Below are 24,914 nucleotides of genomic sequence, written 5' to 3'. Positions count from 1 at the left end.
TTGCTTAACTGTTCTGACAGGATTTCCAATTCTCTGTTGAACAAAAGTGATGAAAGCATCCTTGTCTTGTTCTTGATCTTGGAGGAAAAACTCCCAGCTTCTCACTGTTATCAGTTACGGGCTTGTCCCATATGGCCTTTATTATGTTGAGATATGTTCCCTCTATATTTACTTTGTTGAGAGTTTTTTTTATCATAATGGATATTGGATGGCAGCTTACTCTGAAATGCATAAATGGGTGGATGGATGGATGGATGGATGGGCAGATGGAAAGAAGGTAATGATAGAGAAAATGGAGCAAGTATTAAGTGTAGACTATAACTAGTAGATATTGGTGGTTATTGAACAATTATTTCAATTGTTCTGTGTGCTTGAAAATTTTCATAATAAGATGCTTAGAAAAAGTATTTAGCCCATTTGAAGGTGAAAACTGCTCTGGAAAAAGTTAAGCAAGGTACTGGGGGGGGGAGCGTGGGGCTGCAATATTAAATAGGATCATCAGGAAGGCCGCCCTGCGGAGACCCTGGAAATGAGAGGGTGAGCCGTGCAGAGGTTCTGGGGGAGAACGTCTCAGGCGAAGGGAACAGGAAGTACAGGAAGGTGCTGGGTACAGCAAGAGCCTGACTCAGCAGGTCACTCCTGTCACTGTAACGAGACCAGACTGAAGCAGGCCAGGCCGGGCCACAGCGGGAAGACCAGCGAGGAGATGGTGGCGTCTTTGACCTGGGCGGCAGTGGTGAGAAGTTGTCAGATTCCGGAGAGATTTTGGATTGGATGTTGGGCGCGGGAGACAAAGGGGTCAAAGATGGTGGACAGGGAGAGGGAAGTTTACAGCCGGAGCACACGCTGGGGGAAGATCATGTTTGTGATGTCCACGTGGAGACAAGGAGTGAGCCAGGCCTTTGGACTCAGGGGAGGTTGGGGAGAGGCGGAAGACCGGATGAGGAAGCCTTAGCCCTGCTGACTGGTCAGGGAAGAGGAAGAGCGAGCACAGACCCTGGGATCTGGGGGCGCCCTCCCCCTGCAGCCTCAGCCCGGGCCTTCGTCCTACAAGACGGAGGTGCCACCACCTCCCCAGGCCATGGCTGACCTAGTTCTTCTGGCTGCTCTTATTGGCTGGGACTACGTCCGTCTCCTACAACTTGGCTTTGTAAGATATGTCCACTTTGACACACACAGCTCCAGGTCAAGAGGCAGCACAACTAAGACTCTCAGGCCAGATCTGTTTGAGCAAGTGTAGTTTTATCCGTCTGCAGCCATGCCTACCACGGTGGGCTAAAGGCGCTCCCACACCCCAACAGAACTGAGCGGGGCCGGAGACCATGTGGCTCATAAGGGCAAAAATACTTCCTGTCTGGCCTTTTAGAGGGAAAGTTTGCTGACGCCTCCTCTCCCTCTTTCACTGTAACAGTGTGTTGTTTTGTTATAGGAATAAACAAGATACTTAATTGGACACTTAGGTGGGTCCCTATTTTTCTGTTATCATGAAAATGCTGCAATAAACATGCTTAACCATGTTTTCTTGGGCTTGTGTGCACCTGGAATTCCTGTTTTTTTAGGATATGGACATCCTTGGCTTGAGTTGATTTTGCCAACTTGCTCTCTAATGTGGCAGAAATGATTGACACTCCCAACAGCAGGGTAAACAGTTCCCATATTCCTCCAGAAATCGATATCATGTTATTAGACTTGGTTAGTTAGCAGTTTTTTATTGTTTGTAGGTTCTTTTGGTTTTTCTGGCCGTGAATGATAGTTTTGCTCCTATCTTTTCCTTGTCTTGGTGCTCTGGCTGGGATGTCCCTACAATACTGCATTTTGTTCAGTGAAAAAAATTAACATTTTGTTGCTGGCTTTGAAGGGAATACTGCTTAACATTTTATCATATATTATGGTGTTTTTGTGTTTTTTTACCACTAATCATGTTTGATGCAAGTTTTGTTTTGAGAACTCACCTGGAAAACCATTTGGACTAGTTTTTCTTTGAGGTGTATAGATAGTTTATCTATTTCTTGCCTTTTTCTTTTTTAGTTAGTCTTGGCAAATTATCTTTTTCTAGAAAATTGTCCAATTTCATCTAGGTTTTGAATTTATTGGCATAGAGTTTATAACCTTATTTTTGTCATTTCTGGTGTATCTGTAGTTACTATGTCTCTTTGGCGATTGTTTTATTGGTCTTTTCAAAGATCTAGCTTTGTTTTTATTTATTTGTATTTTTCCTTAGCTGGAAACGGGGAGACAGTCAGACAGACTCCCGCATGCGCCCGACCGGGATCCACCCGGCACGCCCACCAAGGGGTGATGCTCTGCCCATCCAGGGTGTCGCTCTGTCACGACCAGAGCCACTCTAGCACCTGGGGCAGAGGCCAAGGAGCCATCCCCAGCGCCCGGGCCATCTTTTGCTCCAATGGAGCCTCGGCTGTGGGAGGGGAAGAGAGAGACAGAGAGGAAGGAGAGGGGGAGGGGTGGAGAAGCAGATGGGCGCCTCTCCTGTGTGCCCTGGCCGGGAGTCGAACCCAGGACTTCTGCACGCCAGGCCGATGCTCTACCACTGAGCCAACTGGCCAGGGCAGATCTAGCTTTGTTTTATGGTCCATACTAGTGTATTTCATTAAGTTCTGCTCTTTCTTCATTTTTCTTTGGGTTTACATTATTATTCCTTTTAAAAATTCTTTGGCAGTACTCATAAATTTTCTGTATTTCTTTTTACCTAGTAAGGCTATAAGGTTGTTTTGTTTTGTTTTTTTTAGCGAGGGAGAGATAGACAGGGACAGACAGGAGAGAGATGAGAAGCATCGATTCTTTTTTTTTTTTTTTTTCATTTTTCTGAAGCTGGAAACAGGGAGAGACAGTCAGACAGACTCCCGCATGCACCCGACCGGGATCCACCCGGCACGCCCACCAGGGGCGACGCTCTGCCCACCAGGGGGCGATGCTCTGCCCATCCTGGGCGTCGCCATGTTGCGACCAGAGCCACTCTAGCGCCTGAGGCAGAGGCCACAGAGCCATCCCCAGCGCCTGGGCCATCTTTGCTCCAATGGAGCCTTGGCTGCGGGAGGGGAAGAGAGAGACAGAGAGGAAAGCGCGGCGGAAGGGTGGAGAAGCAAATGGGCGCTTCTCCTGTGTGCCCTGGCCGGAAATCGAACCCGGGTCCTCCGCACGCTAGGCTGATGCTCTACCGTTGAGCCAACCGGCCAGGGCCGAAGCATCGATTCTTTGTTGCGGCACCTTAGTTGTTCATTGATTGCTTTCTGATACGTGCTTTGACGGTGTATTTGTGCGTAGCTGAGCCAGTGACCTTGGGCTCAAGCCAGCAACCATGGTGTTATGTCTATGATCCCACACTGGTGACTCTGTGCTCAAGCTGTATGATCCCATGCTCAAGCCAGCAACTTTGGGGTTTTGAACCTGTGTCCTCGGTGCCCCAGGTTGACGCTCATCCACTGCACCACCAGCTGGTCAGGCAAGGCTATACATTTCTAAATGCAGTTTTCACAGCCCCCCACCTCAGTTTTTATATATATTCTCATTTTGTTTTTATTTAATATATTTTTCTGAAGTTGGAAATGGGGAGGCAGTCAGACAGACTCCCGCATGCACCTGACCGGAATCTACCCGGCATGCCCACCAGGGGGAGATGCTCTGCCACAACCAGAGCCATTCTAGTGCCTGAGGCAGAGGCCATAGAGCCATCCTCAGCAGCTGGGCCAACTTTGCTCCAACGGAACCTCGGCTGCAGGAGGGGAAGAGAGAGACAGAGAGGAAGGAGAGGGGGAGGGGTAGAGAAGCAGATGGGCGCTTCTCCTGGGTGCCCTGGCCTGGAATCGAACCTGGGACTCCCGCACACCAGGCCGATGCTCTACCACTGAGCCAACCAGCCAGGGCCTATTCTCATTTTTGGTTTGATAGTTTTCATATTGATATGATTTCATCTTCGAGTACTAAGATTTTTTTTTTTTTTTTTTTACAGAGGCAGAGATAGACAGGGACAGACAGACAGGAACGGAGAGAGATGAGAAGCATCAATCATCAGTTTCTCGTTGCGCGTTGCGACCTCTTAGTTGTTCATTGATTGCTTTCTCACATGTGCCTTGACCGCGGGCCTTCAGCAGACCAAGTAACCCCCTCCTGGAGCCAGCGACCTTGGGTCTAAGCTGGTGAGCTCTTTGCTCAAGCCAGATGAGCCCGCGCTCAAGCTGGCGACCTCGGGGTCTCGAACCTGGGTCCTTCTGCATCCCAGTCCGATGCTCTATCCACTGCGCCACTACCTGGTCAGGCGAGTACTAAGATTTTTAAAACAATGTTTAAATGTCCAAACATTTGGAGCTTAATTGATTCATGTCTATACTCAGGCAATATGGTCTGTATGAAATTGGCTAGTTGATTATCTGTTGAGATGTGTCTTGAGGTCTAGTAGTTAGGTCAGTTTTTAGTAAATGTTTATGTGTGCTTAAAACTGGTATACTGGGTTCAGGGTTCTATCAGGGTCTATTGATCGGGATTATTAATAGTATTAAAATCGTATTTTTTTTGTCCTAGCCAGCTAGCTCGTGTCATCGGACATCTGAGGTTGCGAGTTCAATCCCTGGTCAGGGCACGTACAAGAATCAACCAATGACAGCATAAACGAGTGGAATAAGTCGATGCTTCTCTCTCTCTCTATATATATATATATAAAGAAATATAGGCCCTGGCCAGTTGGCTCAGTACTAGAGCGTCGGCCTGGCGTGCAGGAGTCCCAGGTTTGATTCCCAGCCAGGGCACACAGGAGAAGCGCCCATCTGCTTCTCCACCCCTCCCCCTCTCCTTCCTCTCTGTCTCTCCCTTCCCTTCCCGCAGCCGAGGCTCCATTGGAGCAAAGTTGGCCCGGGTGCTGAGGATGGCTCTGTGGCCTCTGCCTCAAGTGCTAGAATGGCACTGGTTGCAACAGAGCAACGCCCCAGATGGGCAGAGCATCACCCCCTGGTGGGCATGCCGGGTGGATCCCGGTCGGGCGCATGCGGGAGTCTGTCTGACTGCCTCCTCGTTTCCAACTTCGGAAAAATAAAAAAAAATTTAAAAATTAAAAAAAAAAAAGAAATATAATAAAAATCTATGTTTGGCTGTTTGGTCTATCAGTTACTGAGAAAGCTTAAATCTCCTACTGTGCTGGAGGATTGGCAGTTTTGGCTTACAGCCTGTCGCTTTTGCTTTAGACATTTCCAACCTTTTTTTTAACTTCTAACATACCAGTTTGAAATTATTACATCTTTCTTGAAAATTGTTTTCATCATTTTGTGGTGACACTGTATCCTTAATGACTTTTGCCTTAAAGCTTATTTTTGGATATATTTTTTAAAGGTTGGTTTTTCTCAAGTACTGTACACCTTTTCCCCCATCTTTTTACTTTGGGGGCCCTAAGGTCTTTTTTTTCAACTTTATTGATTTTAATTTTTAAAAAATAATTTTAGAGAGGAAGGAATTGAAAGACAGACAGGAACATCAATGTGTTCCTGTATGTGCCCTGACTGGGGACTGAGCTGGCAACCTCTGTGCTGGGGCTGACACTAGCAACTGCACCACCCATCCAGGGCAGGTAGATTCTATTTATTGATTTTAGAGAGAGAAGGGAGAAAGAAGCCAGGGGGTGGGGAGGAGGGGGAAACATCCACTCGTAGTTGTTTCTTCTGTGTGTCCTGACCCTGCAAGCCCAGGGTTTCGAACTGGCGACCTCACTGTACCAGGTCAGCACACTGCACCACCACTTGGTCCCCTAGGGTCTTAAGTGACCTCTTGTGAATAGCATAGAGCTGCATTTTATTTTCCTTGGCCAATCTGATCATCTCCGTTTTAACAGGTGAATGTAAAGCATTTCCTGTCTGGTTTGGCACCCTTTATATACCATTCTTTTTACTTTGCTTCCTTTTTCTTTTTTTCTGTCTTCCATTAGATGTCAATACCCTTTAGTTTTTCTCTTTTCTGTATTAGAAATATACTTTCTATTCTTTTTTTTTTTAACTTTTTTTTTTTTTTTTTAGATTTTATTTATTCATTATAGAGAGGGGAGAGAGAGAGAGAGAGAAGGGGGGAGGAGCAGGAAGCATCAACTCCCATATGTGCCTTGACCAGGCAAGCCCAGGGTTTTGAACCGGCAACCTCAGCGTTTCCAGGTTGATGCTTTATCCACTGCGCCACCACAGGTCAGGCTACTTTCTATTCTTTTAGTGATTCCTCTTAAGTGTCTGAAATATATATGTGACTGTACAAACCTGGACCAATTATCTTTGTTCCCCTCCTCCTCTCAGGTAAATCAAGCTTCTTAGAACTCCTGCACTCCGAACACCCTCTCCAGTCCTACCTGCTCCTAGGTCCCCTGCTCCTTTCCACACTCCACAAATTAATCGCTAATCATGTTCCAACTAAGTGCTTGTTGGGATGACTTCCCTTTTAGTTGCTCATCATTTCCCCATCTATGTCTATCTTTACAGTTCTGCAAATTCACTAAGTGCCTAGATGCCAATTTTATTTTTATTTATCCTGCTCTGGATTTTATGTGAGGATCCCGGTCTTTAACCAATTTGGGCAACTTTTCTAAAGGAACTGCCTCTATCATATTCTTTTCTCTCCTTCTGGAATTGTGATTGGACATGAATTCTTCTCACTGTATCACTCCAGTCACTTCCTTTTTTATGTTTCATCACCTCGTTTCTGTCGTTATTGCTTCTGATTATTCTCCAACTCAGAGATTCTCTCCTGCTGAGTCCAATCTGCTTTTGCCTCATCCTTTGAGACTTAAATATCAATAGCTCTATTTTCCAGTTCTATAGAAAAAGAAAAAAAAAAAAAAAAGCCTGTGTTCCCAGCCCTGGCCGGAAAGCTCCACTGGTAAGAGCATTGTCCTAATAAGCTAAAGTTGCTGGTTGCATCCCGGGTCAGGGCACCTACAGAAACAAATGTTTCCCACTCTCCCTCTCTCCCTTCTCCCTCCCTGTCTCTCCCTTCCTTCCAACCTCTAAAATAACAAAACAACCTGTGTTTCCTTTTACTGACTTGCTCTTTCCTGTTTTAATCTTGCCCACCCTTTCCCTTCTCTAACCATAAACTGTGGGAGGAGGAGGAGGTCTTTTTGGTTCACTGCTTGTCACCCTCAGCGCCTTGTCCTGTCCCAGAACAGACTGAGTACGCACTGTCAGGTGGCCGTGACAGCAGGACTGGAGGATGCTGAGCCGTAGCCTGGCCCGGGACCTCCCTGGCACCGGAGCTGCGAGTCTAAGCCTCCCGGGCATCCAGCCTGGACTCTGCCGGGACCTTGGAAAGAGGGGCTGCGCAGACCATGACGTCAGGTGACTGTGACGCGCCCCAGGAGCCACTGCCCTTTCCCGGTGCGGGCCGGGAATCCAGGCTCTCAGCGCCCTGACGTCACGGGCCGGCGGGCGGGTTTTGCGTCGGCCCAATGGGAGCAGCGCAGCGGCCTCCCCTTTAAGGAATGTTGTGACCTGACGTCACCGGGCGAGTTACCTCCCGGAGCCTCCACAGCTGGGCTCAGCGTGAGCCCCAGAGCCCTTGAGTGCGAGCTGAGGAGCCCCCGGAGCCCCCGACCACCGCCACATCCCCGCGCCTGCACCCCGTAGCTCCGGCCTGTGCGCCCCGCCGGGCCCGCGAGATGCCCTCGGATCGGCCTTTCAAGCAGCGGCGGAGCTTCGGTTAGGCCGGGTGGGCGGTCTGCGAGTGGGGGGGGTGGGGGGCGCAACCGACCCACTGCCGCCGGTGACATCAGCCCTGTGACGTCAGGTTCCAGCCAACCCGACCCCGGCCCTGGCTGGGAGGCAGGTTCGGGCCTGGGCCGGGCCCTTCCAGCCCTGTCCGGTGTCCGGGCCTGCCTGCCGGCCCGGGGACGGGGGCCCTGGGGAAGTGGGGTCGGACGGGGCAGCCGTTCTGGGCGGAGGGCCTCGGCCCAGCTCACCGGCCCGCCTCTGCCCGCCCACCCGCAGCCGACCGCTGTAAGGAGGTGCAGCAGATCCGCGACCAGCACCCGAGCAAGATCCCGGTGAGTCCCAGGGTCCCTCCGCCGGCCCCGCCCAGGCCCCGCCCCAGCCTCACGGCCCCGCCCCGCCCCTTCCCAGGTGATCATCGAACGCTACAAGGGTGAGAAGCAGCTGCCGGTCCTAGACAAGACCAAGTTCCTGGTCCCGGACCATGTCAACATGAGCGAGCTGGTCAAGATCATCCGGTGCGTGGGCAGTGGCCCCTGGAGGGGTCCTGCATCCTGAGGGGCTGAGCAGCAGACCAGGTCCCTCTGAGAGGGACAGTGCATAGCAAGGGCTTTTAGGTCCCTAATCCGGGAGGCTGGGAAAGGTCAAGGTCAAGGCTGTCAGGTCAGAGGTGAGCCTCTAGAAGGCGGGAGTGGGGGTCACTAGGGGCAGGGAAGCCGGTCTGCACCCAGCTTGCACCAGCCCCTCACCGCTGACATGCCCGCCTGTCCACCGCAGGCGCCGCCTGCAGCTCAACCCCACGCAGGCCTTCTTCCTGCTGGTGAACCAGCACAGCATGGTGAGCGTGTCCACGCCCATCGCGGACATCTATGAGCAGGAGAAGGATGACGACGGCTTCCTCTACATGGTCTACGCCTCCCAGGAAACCTTCGGCTTCTGAGCCAGCAGTAGGGGGGGGTGGCCTGGGAATGGGGGGCCCCGTTAGGCTCTGCCCAGGAAGCTCTTGATCCTGAACTAAGCTGCCTCTGCCCCTGGGGGGGGGGGAACTGGGCAGGGGTGCTTTCCCTTAGGGGGCACTGACCAATCTGACTCAGCCCTGGGGCTTGTCACATCAGGGCTGACCCTCCGGGTGCTGGCTGGGTGGGCGCAGCCCCCAGCACCCCTGCTCTGTCTGGCTTGTCTTTTTTTATTTTAGGCCCCTGCCCACCTGCCCCTGCCCCACCCGAGGCTCTGCTTCCTGCCTGGACCCGCCCACCCGTGAAGGTCTGGCCCCTGGCTCACCTGGTCTTGGCATGGTGTATGGACCTGTGGTCACTGTCCCTCTGAATAAAGATTGCTCTGGCCTGCCTGGCCCTTTGCCTCCAGCTGTCTGGGCAGTGGGAAGGGCTGCTGGTGGGGCCCTCCCGTGCCGTTCTCGGCCAGCTGTCTCTGTTCACTAGTGTGCGTCCTAGAAACCGTGCCCCTGTGCAGTGGACCGGGACAGGATTAGGGGTCCACGCCTTCCAGCAGTGCACTGCGGCCCAGGGTAGATCTTTGTACCAAAAAGAAAAATTTATTAAGTTGTCACAACCTAACAAACCCTGCTCACCTGCGGCTTCCCCTTTCCTGCCTGGGAGGGGGCGCCTTTGTGTGCAGAGCCAAAAACTGGGGGTCCGAGTAGAGGTGCTCCTGGCAGCGCCCACCGGCCTTGTTGCCAGCCTTGACTCTCCTCTGGTGCTGAGATCGTGACCCTGGACTTGAACCTCATCTGCCCGAGGACTTGCCTGCTGGCAGTTCTGGCGCAAGGGCTTGGCCCAGCTTCCGGCCTGTCTGCCCTCTGAAGTCCGTGCTGCACTGGCCGAGCTGGGCCTACTTGAGCACAAGCATGGCCTCCGTGCCGTCCTTGGCCGTCAGGTAGAGACCATGTGTGAGGTAGTACTCCCGCCGCAGGAAGGCATAGAAGTAGTCAGAGATCAGCAGGATCTGGGGGTGGAGGGAGAGGTGAGAAGCTTCACGGGAACTCCCCTTGAACCTTGGGTCCCTTTGGAGCTGGGCAAGTGTTGGGTAGACTTTAGCCAGCACCTCCGCCCCCCTCAGGACCTACACTGGACCCTGCAGGGCTCACCGGCACCTTACAAGTGCCCACAGGACACCCCCCCCTCCGTCACACCTCCTCCTCGAGCTGGGCCTCTGACCTCCAGACTAATCAGCGCTTCTGCAACCAGAGGCCCCTCCACCTTTCATCTCCGGTGCCCGCAGGCCTCCTGGGTGCATCCCTGTCACTGGCTTCTCCCGCTGGGAACCTGGGCCCCACACCTCCCATCCACATGCTCAGTCCACAGGACTGCCTGGTACTTCTCCCATTCACACAGCCACTAAATCCTGTCAGCTCTACTTCCTCAACTTTCCCAAATCCACCCGTTTCCACCCATCCTAACAGCGACCACCCTGGACAACGCCACCATCACTTCAACAGCGGTCCCCTCTCTGGGCTCATTCATCTCAAACCCAGTCCATTCTCCCTAGGAGCCAGGTCATGTTAAAACCCTCTAACGGCTTCCTAGGGCTCACAGGGTGACGATCCGCTCCCTGGGGTTAGGAGGCCTGGCACCCGGTCCCTGCCTTGTCCCAGCGTCACCCTCCTTTCCCCCCTCTCTGCTCCAGCCACAACAGCCTCTTCCCTCACACAGCAGCATCCTGGCTCTTTCCTCGGCCTGCAACACCCTCTCCCCTCTCATCTAGGCAAAGCCCACTTGGCCTTTCCACTTCAGGACGCCCTCCCAAACCCCCAAACTGGGTCTTGACCCATTAATCTCTATTTGGAAGCACAGACTCATCCATATTGTAGACTGGCATTCGTCTCTGTGACTGCCTGAGGACTGCGCCTCTCTCCCCTGCACTGCTCAGGGTCCCCGAATGCTTCTGCCACCGTGGCCTGTGTGCCCAGACCAGCTGGGCTTTCCCTCATGAACCAGAGGATCAAAAGCCCCTAGAAGCAGAGCTCACCACCCTGCTCAGAGGCACAGAGCAGAACAGGGATCTGCCACGGTCCCCCACAGCTGGACCTAGACTCCCAACGGTTCGTCCCAAGCTTCCGAGACCTCCCAGGCCTGCAGCAGGAGGGCAGGGCCCAGCCCCACGGAGGGAGAGGAGGGGCTGATCACCGTAGACACCACCAGCTCTCAGGCTCTGCACAGCTGGGGAGACGAAAGCCCCGAGCAGGGGAGGAGAGCACCCCCCCCCCAGGATCTTGGAGTAGGTCAGAGGTGGAGCTCAGCCAGGATTGTGGCCTCTGACCCCGAGACCCGTCCGGGGCACCTCTCCCACTGCGGGCAGGAAGGAGGGCATAAAGTGCCCTGAGGGAGGAGCTCGGGCCCAGCGCCCGCCACGGCTTCTTCCTTCTTTGGGGCAAGACCACCAGCAGAGCCAGTTGGGAAGGATGATGGAAATGAAGGTATACAGGGTTCAATAGTTGGTCTAAGGCCACCGGGGAGCTGGCCTTGCAGCCATGACCCTGAAGGCCATGCACGCCCAGTCTGCCGGAGGGCACAGGACTCGGCCACCAGGGTAGCAGTACAGCAGGTAGAGCCCAGGGAGCCCCCACGGCCCTGCCCCACAGCAGCTTTTTGGGGGGCGCTGTCACAGCAGAGGCTGACCTCACACCCTGCAGCCCCTCTCCCCCGGCCCAAGGTTCCCGGTCTGGGGCTCAGAGCTGTGGTTGAGCTGGTGGGGTCTGATCCCCAAGTAAGGTCAGACGAGGGGCAAGTGCAAAGCCACAATTCATAAAAGAAAATGAGCCAACTCCACTGTCACACACAATCGACTCGACAAGTAGTAGCAAGTCAAACTACTAGGTGTTAAGTTGAACCATATGAAACTCATTTTTTGCGGCTCAGAAGCAGTTGAATGTTGTCAGTTTCACATCGTTCAAATATGAAAGGGAAAAGAACCAAGAAATACAAATCGAGTAAGCTGTTATTCCGTAGTAGCAGAAGTAAACTAAGGCCTTAGGGAGTTCTTCTTTCTCCTTCTAAGCCTTAACTTCATAATTATATACATGTATTATATTGATAAAAATCCAATTAATAACAATCAGCCAAAACATTATTAAATACTACATAAATGGGGGAAATTTCTTTTGATATCCTTGCAGAAGAAATTCCAAATAATATATGTAGATTCTCTCTCCTCCAGGAGGTGGAGCTTAATTCTTGCCCGCCTACCCCCTGCCCCCCAGGGTGGGCTCGGCTTGGTGACTCACTCCCAAAGCACAGAGCCGGGGCAGGGAAACGGCACCTGCCCCTCGAGGAGCCTGGAACAGTCTTACACGGACCGATGACGAAGGATTAACAGCAGGAAACCACGCGCCTAGCACAGCCTGCCTGCCTGAATGTTCCAGAAACCCCAACCTGGTCTCATGGTAAGAAAAGCATCAGACAAACCCAAAGTGGGGACACCTTGCCAGGGTGCCCAAGACTGTCCAGGCCATGAGAAGTTAGGAAAGTGAAAGTGAGCAGAGGACGTGGGGAGACATGACACGAAATGTAACCTGGTGCTTTTCTCTGGATCCTGAGGACACCACGGAAAATGGGAAAGCCACATCGAGTCTGGAGTTCACTCAACAGTAACGAACCAGACTCAGACTCTTGGTTTGGATGAATGTGTCGTGTAAGATGTTAGTGCGGGAAACTGGGTTGGAGGCTTTTGAGAACCTTGTTTACAATCTAAAATTATTCCAAAACTTAAAAAAGTTTTTTTTTAAACACACTATATTTATGTGCAACAAGATGGATGAGCCACAAAGATATTTTGCTGAATAGAAGGCTTCAGAAAATGTACATGTAAGGTCCATGTTTTTCTTTTTTAAATTATTTTTATTTATTTATTCATTTTTTTGGAGGGGGGGGAGAGAGAGAGAGAAAGAGAGAGAGAGAGAGAGAGAGAGAGAGAGAGAAGGAGGGGAGGAGCAGAAAGCTTCAACTCCCATATGTGCCTTGACCGGGCAAGCCCAGGGTTTTGAACCAGCGACCTCAGCATTTCCAGGTCAATGCTTTATCCACTGTGCCACCACAGGTCAGGCAGGTCCATGTTTTTCACTGAGTAAATCTCACATGAGGAAAATGTAAATAGGTATTGAGCTCTGGCTAATGAAATACATGCTAAATTTTTTTTTTTTTCTTTTTCTGAAGCTGGAAACGGGGAGAGACAGTCAGACAGACTCCCGCATGCGCCCGACCGGGATCCACCCGGCACGCCCACCAGGGGCAACGCTCTGCCCACCAGGGGGCGATGCTCTGCCCCTCCGGGGCGTCGCTCTGCCCCGACCAGAGCCACTCTAGCGCCTGGGGCAGAGGCCAAGGAACCATCCCCAGTGCCCGGGCCATCTTTGCTCCAATGGAGCCTTGGCTGCGGGAGGGGAAGAGAGAGACAGAGAGGAAGGGGGGGGGGTGGAGAAGCAAATGGGCGCTTCTCCTATGTGCCCTGGCTGGGAATCGAACCCGGGTCCCCCGCATGCCAGGCCGACGCTCTACCGCTGAGCAACCAGCCAGGGCCACATGCTGAAATATTTAACAGGACATGTACTGATGCCTGTATTTTACTTTGAAATGCATTTTAAGCCTGGCCTGTGGTGGTGCAGTGGATAAAGCGTTGACCTGAAATGCTGAGGTCGCTGGTTCAAAACCCTACGCTTGCCCAGTCAAGGACATATGGGAGTTGATGCTTCCTGTCACCCTATTCCTTTCCTCTCTCTAAAATTAATAAACAAAATCTTAAAAAAAAAAAAGATTGAGGGATAGATAACTAGCACTCACAAATAGAGTCCATTACTAATGATCAAGTCTAGTGGTTGGAATACAGGTGTTCAGTATTCAATCTTTCAGCTTCGCAGTGTGCGAACACCTTCATAATGAAGCGTCAGGGGAGGGTGCGTGCTGGCCTAGTCTGTCTGGAACAGGTCACTAGTCCTGAGTGGGTGCCCTGCTCCTGCCCCCAGGGTGAGGGCATCTTGTGGACACTAGGCTGGCATGGAGGCTTGGCTCTCTCAGAGGGAAGCCCGGGGCTGGTTGCAGGCTGGCTGAGACAATTGCCTTTGACCTTGAAGCTTTCCCTTTGGCCTGAGGAGCAGGGATTTCCCCGAGGACCCTGGGTTTGGCCAACACGGTAGCTGCAGATCGAGAGCCCCTTTGCCCGTCTGGGCAGGGAAGTTGGGCAGGGACAGTGGACACACCATGGGTGAGTTAGTAGCTGTGTGACCCTGTGCAAGTCACCCCCTTCCCTAAGCTGCCAGGTCCTCATCTGTCAAGTAAGTGACAAACTGTAGTGTCTGACCTACAGCGGGGGCTCCCTGCGTCCCTGCCGGCCCTCTGTGCTTTTGGGGACCGGAGAGCAGCAGCTCTTCAAAGCGCCCTGTGGCCAAGGCCTCCCCTGCCGTCCACCAGAAAGTCCTGCCAAGTCCCTTCCTTAGACTTCCAGCTCGGCGCCCCATCCTCCCTCGTCCTCCTGGCCCTCAACACACAGCATGCGGGTGCGCACACATGCGTGGGCTACACACGCACGTGCCCTCCACCTGCCTGCGCAGAAGCAAAGGCTCCCACTTATCCCTCGAGAGCCACTCTCACCCCACACTCAGTCATGTGACCCCGAACGTGCAGCCATTTCCTGTTGGTTTCCCCACCAAAGGGGATGGCGTCTGCTCCAGCTCTGTGGAGCAGACCCGGCCCAGGGCTGACAGTCTGGGGGTCGTGTGCTGGTCCCCACCCCCTCGGCAGTGTCCCAGCGAGGGCTCTGGGGCGCCCTTTGGGGTCACAAGGAAAATGTAATGGGTGGTCAGGGACAGAGATGGGTGGATCAGAAGTAGAATGAAGCGATGGGTGCATGCTCCACCACAGGGCGGGAGGAGGAGGGACCAGGAAAGCAACTCATTCTGAGCCCCTGCGGTGGGCCAGCCCTTGACTGAGAGACACACCCCTGAATCTTCCCGACTCTGGGGGGGGGGCTTGTGGGCCCCACTGGGAGACGAGCAAACTTGGAGGTTAAAGGTCTTGCCTGGAGTCACGGGAATAAGGGGAGCATCTAGGTTGCAGTGCCCACCCTGCCCGCCTGTCTGAGGCCCAACCCTGGTTCTTCCCATCACCCTACAACCCCCTCACCGAGGGTGCTGGGAGGGGCGGGGGGCTGCACCCCATGGGCCGAGTCCTGCCTGCTACAGGCCCATGCTGACACTGCACATGCACTGACCCCTGTGGGGTGGTGCTCGCCATTCCCAGCTCTATCACTTAGCCAAGCAGATAAGAGTTTTTCTGGAAAAGGCACAAGTGTCTGAGACATCCGAGCCAGTGGAGGCCTTTAATAGAGCTGCAGGGCTCGGAGGAGCAGCTCAGCCGGCACAGGCCCCTGGGGGCAGCTCCCTGGAGAAACAGGTGCTGTCGTCACCCCGTGCACGTCCCAGTTCCCCAGGTTGGAGACGCTGACACTCAACAGCCAGCCCGCACTTGGAATTCATGTGGCCGGCACTTCTGTGGTCAAAGGGCAGCACCCTCTGCCCACGCTGCCCGGGGGCCTAGGAAACTGGGAGCAAGAGGGGCTGACCCAGGCTTGGCGTGACCCGACAGTGCACAGGCCTGAATGGACTCATGGGAGGGGATGGTGGGGAAACAGGGCTCCACTCTCTAGCTCTAAAGATGCATAACAGCCTGACCAGGCAGTGGCGCAGTGGATAGAGCGTTAGACTGGGATGCCGAGGACCCAGGTTCGAGACCCTGAGGTTGCCAGCTTGAGCGCGGGCTCATCTGGTTTGAGCAAAAGCTCACCAGCTTGGACCCAAGGTCGCTGGTTCCAGCAAGGGGTTACTCAGTCTGCTGAAGGCCCGCGGTCAAGGCACATATAAGAAAGCAATCAATGAACAACTAAGGTGTCGCAATGCGAAACAAAAAACTAATGATTGATGCTTCTCATATCTCCGTTCCTGTCTGTCCCTGTCTATCCCTCTCTCTGACTCTCTCTCTGTCTCTATAAAAAAAAAAAAGAAAAGAAAAAAAAAGAAAAAGATGCAGATAATAGGGAAACCACCGGCCCCTCAGTCTTAGGGTCTGGAGGCTCACAGAGTAAGATCAAAGCCAGCTGTGACGGCAATCATGTTTTCTTTTTCTTTTTTTAAATAGAAATTGATTTGAGCCAGACAGAGGAGAGTCCTGGAAGCATGACCTCACAGACTAGGAAAACTGCTTCCCGTGGCCATCAGTGTCTACATGGCACCGTCCAACTGAGGAGAGCTGTCCCCGCCCAACTCTGTCCTGGTCCTCACGCCGCCCTCTGAGCTGAGGACACAGGTGACTCCCCCTGCGCCAGGGTCAGACGGCCTGCTCCCTGTGCTCCGATTCCCGCTCACACCCCCTCCCCTCTCCCCTTTCGGGCAGGGCGAGGCTTTCAGGAATCTTATCTCAGTTGTCCTCAGCTTAAAACCAAAGGCCCAGTCTGGTCCTCAGCATAATGAAGCCCATGCAGACCACGTGGCTCTGACCACTGCTGTCCTCAAATGGCCTCATTCCTATCAGGTGGCCCTCGCCAGTCCCACAGAGCCACGCTCCACCCTGGCTGGCTCGCTTGCTCCACCCCTGCCACGCTCCACCCTGGCTGGCTCGCTTGCTCCACCCCCACCCTCAGGTCTCAGCACCGAGAACCTGGCTGGATCCTCTGGACCCTACTCCGAGGCAGCCCCCTCCAGATGCCTCCTGCTTGGCTGTCCTGGTCCTGTCCCCAGCACTGCCTGGCTGCCCCGGACCCGCAGACCATGGGCTCCTCAGAGTCGGGGCTGTGTCTCATTCACCCTAGTGCAGTGCCTGGCACACAGTAAGCACCTAGTTAATATTTGCAAGTACATTAGGCCCAAGAAGTCCTGTGATTTGTCTAAAGCCACTGAGCCAGGACGGTTGATGCTCAGGCCTCCTAAACCAAGGCCTCTGGCTGGCCGAGTCCCCTACATCTAACCAGGGCTTTCCCTGTCTCTGGTTGTGGGGGGAGGAGGAGGAAAGCCTGTGAGAGACAAGCCTGGGACACTGAGACTGAGCTAAAGGTCTGACAGTGAGAGGGACAGAGGTGACAAGTGCCACTGACCGGGTGAGGAAATCGGTGTGAACATGCACACCTAGCTGGACACAGGCCCCAGCTGGGCCCCAGGCATCTCCCATCAGGAGGACAAAGCTTCCCCCACATGGACCAGCATCCACAGCCAGGACCACACACAGCCCCGAGGAATAGCCTGGCGTGGGCCCCCACCTGTCCACAGTGGGGGCTGCATACACCCGTCCACTGCTGCCCACTCCTAGTCCACAGGACGACACAGCAAGCCAGCTGAGAGGCCATTCCGGGAGACAGGACTGAGGCTTCATTTGTCCAAGAGCGAGTATGCCAGCCCCGAGCAAGCCAACATGCCAGAGGGCTGGTCCCCAGACCCCAGGGCTCCAGGCCTCCCTGGGGACAGAGAGCAGAGTGGCCAAAGCAGGGCCAGCCAGGACTTAGAGGGCCTGTAGCACAGGGCGTGGTCCGGGTGGCTTCCATGATGAGGAGGTAGCAGCTCACAGCTGTTCCAGACCCACTGGGAAGGGGCAGGCAAGTGGGACACAGCAGGGGGGCCCTTAGGACCAGCCACAGAGGTTAGAGGAGAAGTGGGCCCTGGCTCTGACCCCTAGGACTCCAGTGGAACCTGCCTCAGGCCCACCTTGGACCAAAACAGAGGCCGGAACTGGGAGGTCTGTTGTCCATGATTGTGTGAGAATGCTGGTCATCAAATGTGGTTTCTAACCCTAGCTCACTCAACTGACTCATCAATAAACAGCCATGGGATATTCCTGATGCTGGGGATGTGGCTGTGATGAGGAGGCCGCAGGCTGCACTAATGGAAGCCACCGTCTACTGAGAGCACGAGCCTCAGCTCCCTCGTGTACGGTGAGGGGATCACAACAGTGCCTCCCGCGGAGGAAGTGACTTCTCATCGTGATAAAATCAAGGAAGACAACCGAAAGGGCGGTCAGTTGGGGAGGAGCTGCATCAGTGTGGCGAGTCCACCCTTGCAGGATTAGTAAGGAGCTTCCTCTCTCATATACAAACGAGGGTGGGCACCATGGGGTTTTATTAAGAGGAAACAAAAAGCATACTTCCAACAATAAAACACACACACACACCTTTTTATCCAGAAGATTACGGTGAACCTGGCCCCTAGCAAGCTCTCTTTAAACACTAGCCACTATTATAATTTTGGGGAAAAATTCCTATTCCTTGTTTTTTTTTAAGTTGAATTAGGGTGACTAGGTCATCTTAGCTGATTCTTTTTAAAAAGCTAAATTTAAATGCATTCCTTTTTGTTTAGCTGTCATCCTTGATGACCATTCTTCTTTCACGGGTCACTGACCTGCAGGACAGGGTCAAAAACAAGGAGGAGAGGACTGTTCTTCTTCCCTTGTTTTGTAGGTCTGAATGGTTTCCTAGGAATTTGCTCTGGGTATTTGAAAAGTGTTTGTGCCATTTCCCATGTCAACATATGAATAATGGCAACAGGACCCACACATGACATATCCAATCCTTTCAACACTCTGAGAGGTGGGAGAAAACTGCCATCCAGAGAAATTCAACCACTTGTTGAGGGTCACACAGCACAGTCAGGAAGTGGAGGGCAATCTCAACAGACCATCTACCTCCGTCCCTACACGTTCATTCATGTTCACTCATGTTCACATACACACGCGCGCGTGCACGCACATATCCTCTATGCTATGGATGGTTTACTGTTGGCATTTCCTGGTTACTAACTCTGAAGCACAATTATAATTAGCAAATGATCCATACCACATGCTGAAAAATACTGAATTGTCCCAGAGGAAAGAGTAGGGCCTGAGTCACTAGTGGTTAACCTGCTGGTATAACTAAGAATGGACCAGTACTTTGTTCTGTTGGAGGGTATGGCACTCACCAACTCAAACAGGGCAGGTCTTAGAATCTCCAGGCCAAGCTGTTCTCTCCATTCAGCAGTGATGGGCCGGGCTCTGGTCACCTGCTGAAAACCCATACTCCTCTGGTTCCCTAGGCAGATCTCAACTGTCTTGCCCAGGGAGGACAGAAGGAGGACGGGTGACCTGAGCACAATCCCAGCTAGAAGAGCTGAAAAGAATGAGCTTGTGGGACTGAGTACACATCCCGGCATGCCATACGTTTCAGTGAAGCCCTGACTATAGGTCAGACAGAAGCAGAGGCTGGTTTGGGCTACAGAGGACACTCTGAGGTTACAATGGCCAGAGACCAGGCTCGGCCAGATGCTAAAGAAGGGTTTGGGACAGTGCGACCACTCACTGACCTCAGCCAGTGGGGGTGACTTGGCTCCCACCCTGGCCACCTTCTAGACGACCTCCCTTCCCCCTCAGAAAGGTCCAGTTCCTGCTCCTCGTCCCTCTGCTTCCCTTGACCCCTCACAACAGGAAAGCTGATCTTGTCCCTCTAGATTCCTCCGGTGCCTACTGTCTGCACATGTGGCCATGAATTACATCATGTTCCCCCTGGCTATCTTTGGCTCATTCATTCATTCAACAAACATCTGCTAAACAACTGCCCTGTGCCAAGCACTGGTAGCCGGGACCCTGCAGTGTAGGGCAGGCAGATACCTGCTGCTGTGCAGCCCGCAGGCTGGTGGGGGAGGCAGATAGGGAAGAGTACATCATAGAAAGCCATGCCGAGGGAAGTGCTATGAGAAAAGCAAACGGAGGGCTAAGAAAGACAGTGGGGCAAGGAAACCTCATGAAATGGCTCTCTGAGGAGGTGACATTTAACTCACTAAATGTCTCAGATGTAAGACACTTAGGGAGCACCCTGTGGCTCCCAATGGGCGCGAGGGCAGGGGTGGCATCGCCTTCATGAGGGCTGCTCTTCTACCGCAGCTGGCACTCCAAGACAGTGACACGACCTGAGTGCCTGCCTTGGTGAATAAGTGCCCTGTGACATGCCCCTTCAGTGATCTGGTGGTGGCAGCCACAAAGCCAAAGCCAGCAGCCCTGGGAAGCATGTAACCCCGCAGAGCTGTCTCCAGCTCAGAGCTCCAGAGCCCAGACCCAGGCCAATGACACAGTTGTGCCGCCTGAATGAACCACAGCTCACAGGCACCTGGACCACCGCTGGGATGCCTGGGGGTTGGTGTGACCTGCGAAGGGCAAAGAGGCAGTATCTGCGCAAGCGCACAAGGCACAGGGCCTCTGCCCCAGCAAACCCACCTCCTGGAATCTGTTAGAAGATGCTGGCAAGATGCTGGCTAATGCATGCAGCAGTGTGTGTGTGGGGGGAAGGGGGACGCAAGCCTCTCCCCTTTACAGCGAAACAGCCAGCAGCACCTCCACATCCCTCAGCAGGGGGCCCGCAGTCAGATACATCACAGCACCTCCTAACCACGGACGCCAGAGCCATTAAATAAATGAGCTTGGGATGAGATCATTAAGAACAGCAGCATAGGATGTCATTTCTTTATATAAACAAAAAGCTCTCTGTGTGTGCATGTGTGCGCAGAGCCGGTGGGGAACGCGCCGGGACAGCCAGCAGACACACCACTCAGGGCTGACCCGGGGACCATGCCCGTGCTGGGGGCGGGGCCCAGGCAGAGCTTTACTTTTCATCCCGCATGCTTCCCTCCCCAGCAATAATGAATTCATGTATTACTTGTATGATGAATAAGACATTTAAAAAGAAATTAAAAGACAACAAAGTCATCCCTCGCCATATTGCAGCTCACTCTTCGCGGTCTCAATGTATCGTGGATTTTTACATTGTCTATATCTAATTTTCTTTTCTTTTTAAATTTTTATTTATTGATTTTAGCTAGAGAGGAAGGGAGAGAGAGAGACAGGAACATCAATCTGTTCCTGCATGTGCCCTGACAGGGGATTGAACCAGCAACCTCTGCGTTTTGGGCTGATGCTCGCTATCTGGCCAGGGCTATGGCTAATTTCGTATCACAGATTTTTCACTATATTGTGGGATTTTGCGATATATGGGTAATTTTATGTATTTATTATTTTAATTATTTTTGTGGTAATGTAAGCAAAATAAATGTGGGAAAGATTTATAAGAGTGTAGGGAGGGTTAATAAAGCCTTAAAAATTTACAAATAATAAAATAAATATAAGTCGCTACTTCGCAGATTTTCGCCTATCGTGGGGCGTTCTGGGACCTAACTCCTGCGATAGACGAGGGACCACTGTAAACAAAAGGCAAAGCCAGGAGTGCAGCCTGGCTTCTCTCTGTGGCGCAGTCATTAATGCACTCCACCTACTTGGCCTTGGGCTCCCACCCCCACCGCCTTCCCCAACAACTCAGTTTCTCCATGGCACCCGACCACCTGCCAAGATCTCCCAGGCCTCTTACGGAGACCCGTTTCAGAAAGGTGCCAAAGGCAGCTACATAAAAAGCTGTTATCTGGCAAGTTCCACACATGCTTCATAATCACTGCAGCTGTCCTGACCCACACTGGACGCTCAGGACCTGACAACAAGCTCTGGGCTATCTTGGTGGCGCGCGCCGAGCCTCCCCGCATCCTGGGGCAGGCCCAGTGCCCTCACGTGCCAGTCACTGCTTTCAGAGAGGAAAAGTAAGGGGATTTCAGCAAGATGGAGGAGCCACGACAGCCTTTCGGATGCTTTTAAGGTACTAAGCTGAATCCTGCAGGACAGAGGAAGGAGGTGCAGAGTGCCCCCATCCATCACCACCGTATGGCATGCAGCACAGACCACCCGGCCTGGTCCCACCCAGGCCACAGGGCCCTCCATCTCTCTTCCTATTGTTCACAAGTCACGACAAATAGCTGGGCTGGTGTCATTGTCCAGAAATGTCCATGCAGGAAATAACAGTCCCATCACTCACAGTGAAAGCCCCCGCGTCCTTCTTTCCCGGCAGCGAGCCTCACTGGCCAGGCGCCCCCAGGGACCGCTCAGTGCCACCAGCAGTCCCTCCTGCCAGCCCACTAAGCACAGGAAACGCCTGGCTGTGACACTGACAGTACAACTGATTCCCACAGCACCTCCGCCGCAAGAACAGACTGACCTGAGAGAACGAGCACAATGGAAAGGGACCTTCAGAGAAGCTGGCTAGACCACCTGCAACAGAGTCTCTGGGAGACCTTGTTAAAAATACCAACTTCTGGCCCTGCTTTCCACACCTACTGAGTCAACATCAGTGGAAGTGGGATTAGAAAATCTGCTTTTTTGTTTTATTTTTGAAAAATCAAAGCCATGTAACGGTAACAGTCATAGCAACAGGACTTCGTACACATACACGAGGAAGTCTGCACTTTCACAAGCTCCTCCTGGTGGTTCTGATGCTGAAAGCCACTGTCCCACAGCACTGGGGCGGCCTTCCCGGCTCAGAGACCCCAGCTCCTGCTGGTCTTTCCCATCCCGACCCCCAGCCTCCTCTCCCGCTTTTCCTGGCTGTGCGGTATGCGCCCCAGACCCCCAGCAGCCAGACCCTACCCTACCATTCCTCCTGTCCCTGTCTCTACTTCTGCTGTCCCCAGGGTCTGGACAGCCTTCCCTCCCCATCTCTGTCCTCCCCACTCTCACAGGGACGGAAAGAAGGCGGCCTCAGAGACAGAAACTCCTTGAAGTTCCTTCCTGACTCCCCCAAGGACCTCGGGCAGAGACGACCTCGTGAGCCTTGGCTGCCACGTGTGAACCAGGAGTAACCCTGTCCCACGGGCTGCTTCTGAGAGAATCCTGTGAGGCACGGCTCAGAATGGAGCCCAGTCGAGGGTAGCCGAATTCACTTTGCCCTGTGGCTCTCACATGCCTATGTGCCTTCCAGACCGTGAGCTACCTGAGGGGCGGAGCTGTCCCCTTCTTCATACCCAGCCCCCTTGTTTGCAGAACCCAGGACCTAGGTCTAATATCTGAGGACACAGAATGAGTCCTGTTCCCATGCCGCCCTTCACTCTTACCTGTCCGACATTGAAGGTCAGAGTGATGGCATAGAAGAAGTTGGAGTTGGCACTTCCCGCGTAAATCCAGAGGTGCCACAGGACCGGGAAGAGCAGGGAGCAGACGACAATGATGCAGCTGAGGACAAAGACGTTGCGCAGGACTGCAGACAGACGGTGACAGTTAGCGCAGTGCTGGCTCTCCCACAGGAGGCCCGCATAGCTCCAAGGCAGAACACCCCGCCCTGGGGTGCCAACTAGAGACCCTTGAGTCAGTGGCTCCCTGCACCCAAGACTGGTGGGAGGTCCTTAATTTGGACTCTGCACCTCCCGTTGTGGGCTGGCAGGTTACAGTTAGCAATGCCATGAATGCCTCTGGGCACTGGGCAGTAAGACACTGCCCTCTACCCCCCAGCCTCAGAGGGTCCAGGAGTAATTCCTCCTCCCTCCCCAAGCAGGTGCTGACCACGTGGGATCATGGGTGGAGAGGGCAGCATGAACCTATGGAAATTAGAGCCCCACAGGGAGTCTGTGGTGCTATAGCCCTGAGTCTTAGAAACACTTTTCTATTCTCCTTAGTTCATGTCTTAGGTCTCCTCTCTTGCTCTTCAAATGTCCCTCAGTCTCCCTTAAGATGATTTAAAAATCTCTTGACACCCTCTGTAACATCACCCCGCCACCCCCAGGGGGAATGCAGAACCCCACTAGGGACACTCCATGGAGCCCTGGGGAGGACCTGCTATTCAGCTTGGTCCCCGGGCTGGCAGACAGGTGCGGGGCGGGAGCGTGCAGGGGAAGGAGGGAAGGAAAGAGAGGGCAGGGGAGGGGAGAAAAGAGAGCATGACAAGCGGGGCACAGACTCGGCCTTGGAGAGACCTTGTTAAAATCCCTGCTCTGCCAGCCAGCTGCTCTGAGTCTCAGCTTCCTGGCTCTAAAACAGGACTAACGTGCCCATTTCATAGAAGTATTACATGAATTCAACAGGAAAACCTGTGAAAAACCGGCATGGGTGGATTACTGCGTTCTCTATTTCTGCTATGACAAACGACCACAACCTTATCTTACAGTTCTAGAGGCCAGACGTCCAACATGGGCCTCACAGGGGAAAAACCACAGTCTCCTCAGGGCTGCGCTCCCCGGAGGCTCTGGGGGAATTAGTGGGCTTGCTTCTGCAGCAGGTGGAAGCTACCTGCGTTCCTGATGCCTGACCCCTTCCCTCTTCAACTGGCCATGCTGAAGTCCTGCTCACAATGCACCACTCTGAACTCTTGGCCTCACTCACCACTTCTTTAAAGAACAGACTTCAGCTTTTAGAGCAATTGTAGTCCATGGCAAAACCAAGGAGCGCAGAGATTTCCCATCTGCCCCTGCTCCCACCTCTCCTAAAGGCCTTTGTGATTACACTGGGCCCACCTGGGTACTCCAGCATATCCTCCCCGCCTGCAGGTCCTTCTGCCAAGGACGGTGGAGTAATCACAGGTTTCGGGGTGTGAGTCAGAGTAGGAGGTGGGAAGGGGGAATTGTTCTGCCTGCTACACTGTGCTTTATTTTTTCTTTTAATTCAATAGGGGATATCTGACAGTAGAATTCTGTGCTATTTTTTTCTTTATCCTTTATTGTATTTTTAAGTAAACTAATAAATATTATTTAAAACAAATTAATTAAAGAGTACATTAAGCCTGACCAGGTGGTGGCGCAGTGGATGGAGTGTCGGACTGGGATGCGGAGGACCCAGGTTCGAGACCCCAAGATTGCCAGCTTGAGCGCGGGGCTCATCTGGTTTGAGCAAAAAGCTCACCAGCTTGGACCCAAGGTCGCTGGCTTGAACAAAGGGTTACTTGGTCTGCTGAAGGCCCACGGTCAAGGCACATATGAGAAAGCAATCAATGAACAACGAAGGTGTCGCAACAAAAACTGATGATTGATGCTTCTCATCTCTCTCCGTTTCCGTCTGTCTGTCTCTACCTATCCCTCTCTCTGACTCCCTGTCTCTGTAAAAAAAAAAAAGAAAAAAAAAAAGAGTACATTAAAAGAAAACCTAGCACTGGGTCTGGTTAGCCGGCATTAAAAAAATTTTTTTTTTAATTTATTGATTTTAGAGAGGAGGGAGGAAGGGAGAGAGAGAGAGAAGAGAGAGAGAGAGAGAGAGAGAGAGAGAGAGAGAGAGAAGGGGGAGGAGCAGGAAGCATCAACTCCCATATGTACCTTGACCAGGCAAGCCCGGGGTTTTGAACTGGCGACCTCAGTGTTCCAGGTTGATGCTTTATGCACTGCGCCACCACAGGTCAGGCAGTTGGCATTTA

General features: G+C 53.0%; 2 protein-coding genes across 4 annotated transcripts in view; one reads left to right on the top strand and one right to left on the bottom strand.

Moving 5' to 3' along the window:
- The first annotated feature begins 7,464 nt into the window (after positions 1–7,464).
- On the top strand, positions 7,465–9,040 carry MAP1LC3A (microtubule associated protein 1 light chain 3 alpha). Of its 2 annotated transcripts, XM_066237009.1 has the most exons (5): positions 7,465–7,679; positions 7,968–8,023; positions 8,100–8,206; positions 8,466–8,635; positions 8,884–9,040. In XM_066237009.1, exons 1-4 carry the CDS (start codon positions 7,640–7,642, stop codon positions 8,626–8,628), a joined length of 366 nt encoding a protein of 121 aa, XP_066093106.1. In that variant the 5' UTR covers positions 7,465–7,639; the 3' UTR covers positions 8,629–8,635; positions 8,884–9,040. The 2 variants fall into 2 exon arrangements, with proteins under 2 accessions (XP_066093106.1, XP_066093104.1); XM_066237007.1 differs by having other exon boundaries at positions 8,466–9,040.
- Positions 9,041–9,218: 178 nt separating this feature from the next.
- PIGU (phosphatidylinositol glycan anchor biosynthesis class U) overlaps positions 9,219–24,914 on the bottom strand; it is a 66,669-nt gene continuing 50,973 nt past the window's right edge. For both annotated transcript variants that reach the window (XM_066236901.1, XM_066236902.1), the window contains exons 11-12: positions 22,633–22,775; positions 9,219–9,650 (exon numbers count right to left, since the gene is read on the bottom strand). In XM_066236901.1, coding sequence (XP_066092998.1) covers positions 9,537–9,650; positions 22,633–22,775 — 257 coding nt within the window. In that variant the 3' untranslated portion in view covers positions 9,219–9,536. The remainder of the gene's footprint in view (positions 9,651–22,632; positions 22,776–24,914) is intronic.

This window comes from Saccopteryx bilineata, chromosome 6 (genome assembly GCF_036850765.1).
Source record: "Saccopteryx bilineata isolate mSacBil1 chromosome 6, mSacBil1_pri_phased_curated, whole genome shotgun sequence".
Lineage (NCBI taxonomy): Eukaryota > Metazoa > Chordata > Mammalia > Chiroptera > Emballonuridae > Saccopteryx > Saccopteryx bilineata.
The sequence above is the reverse complement of the archived record's forward strand: the minus strand, read 5'-3'. Positions and strand labels throughout refer to the sequence as shown.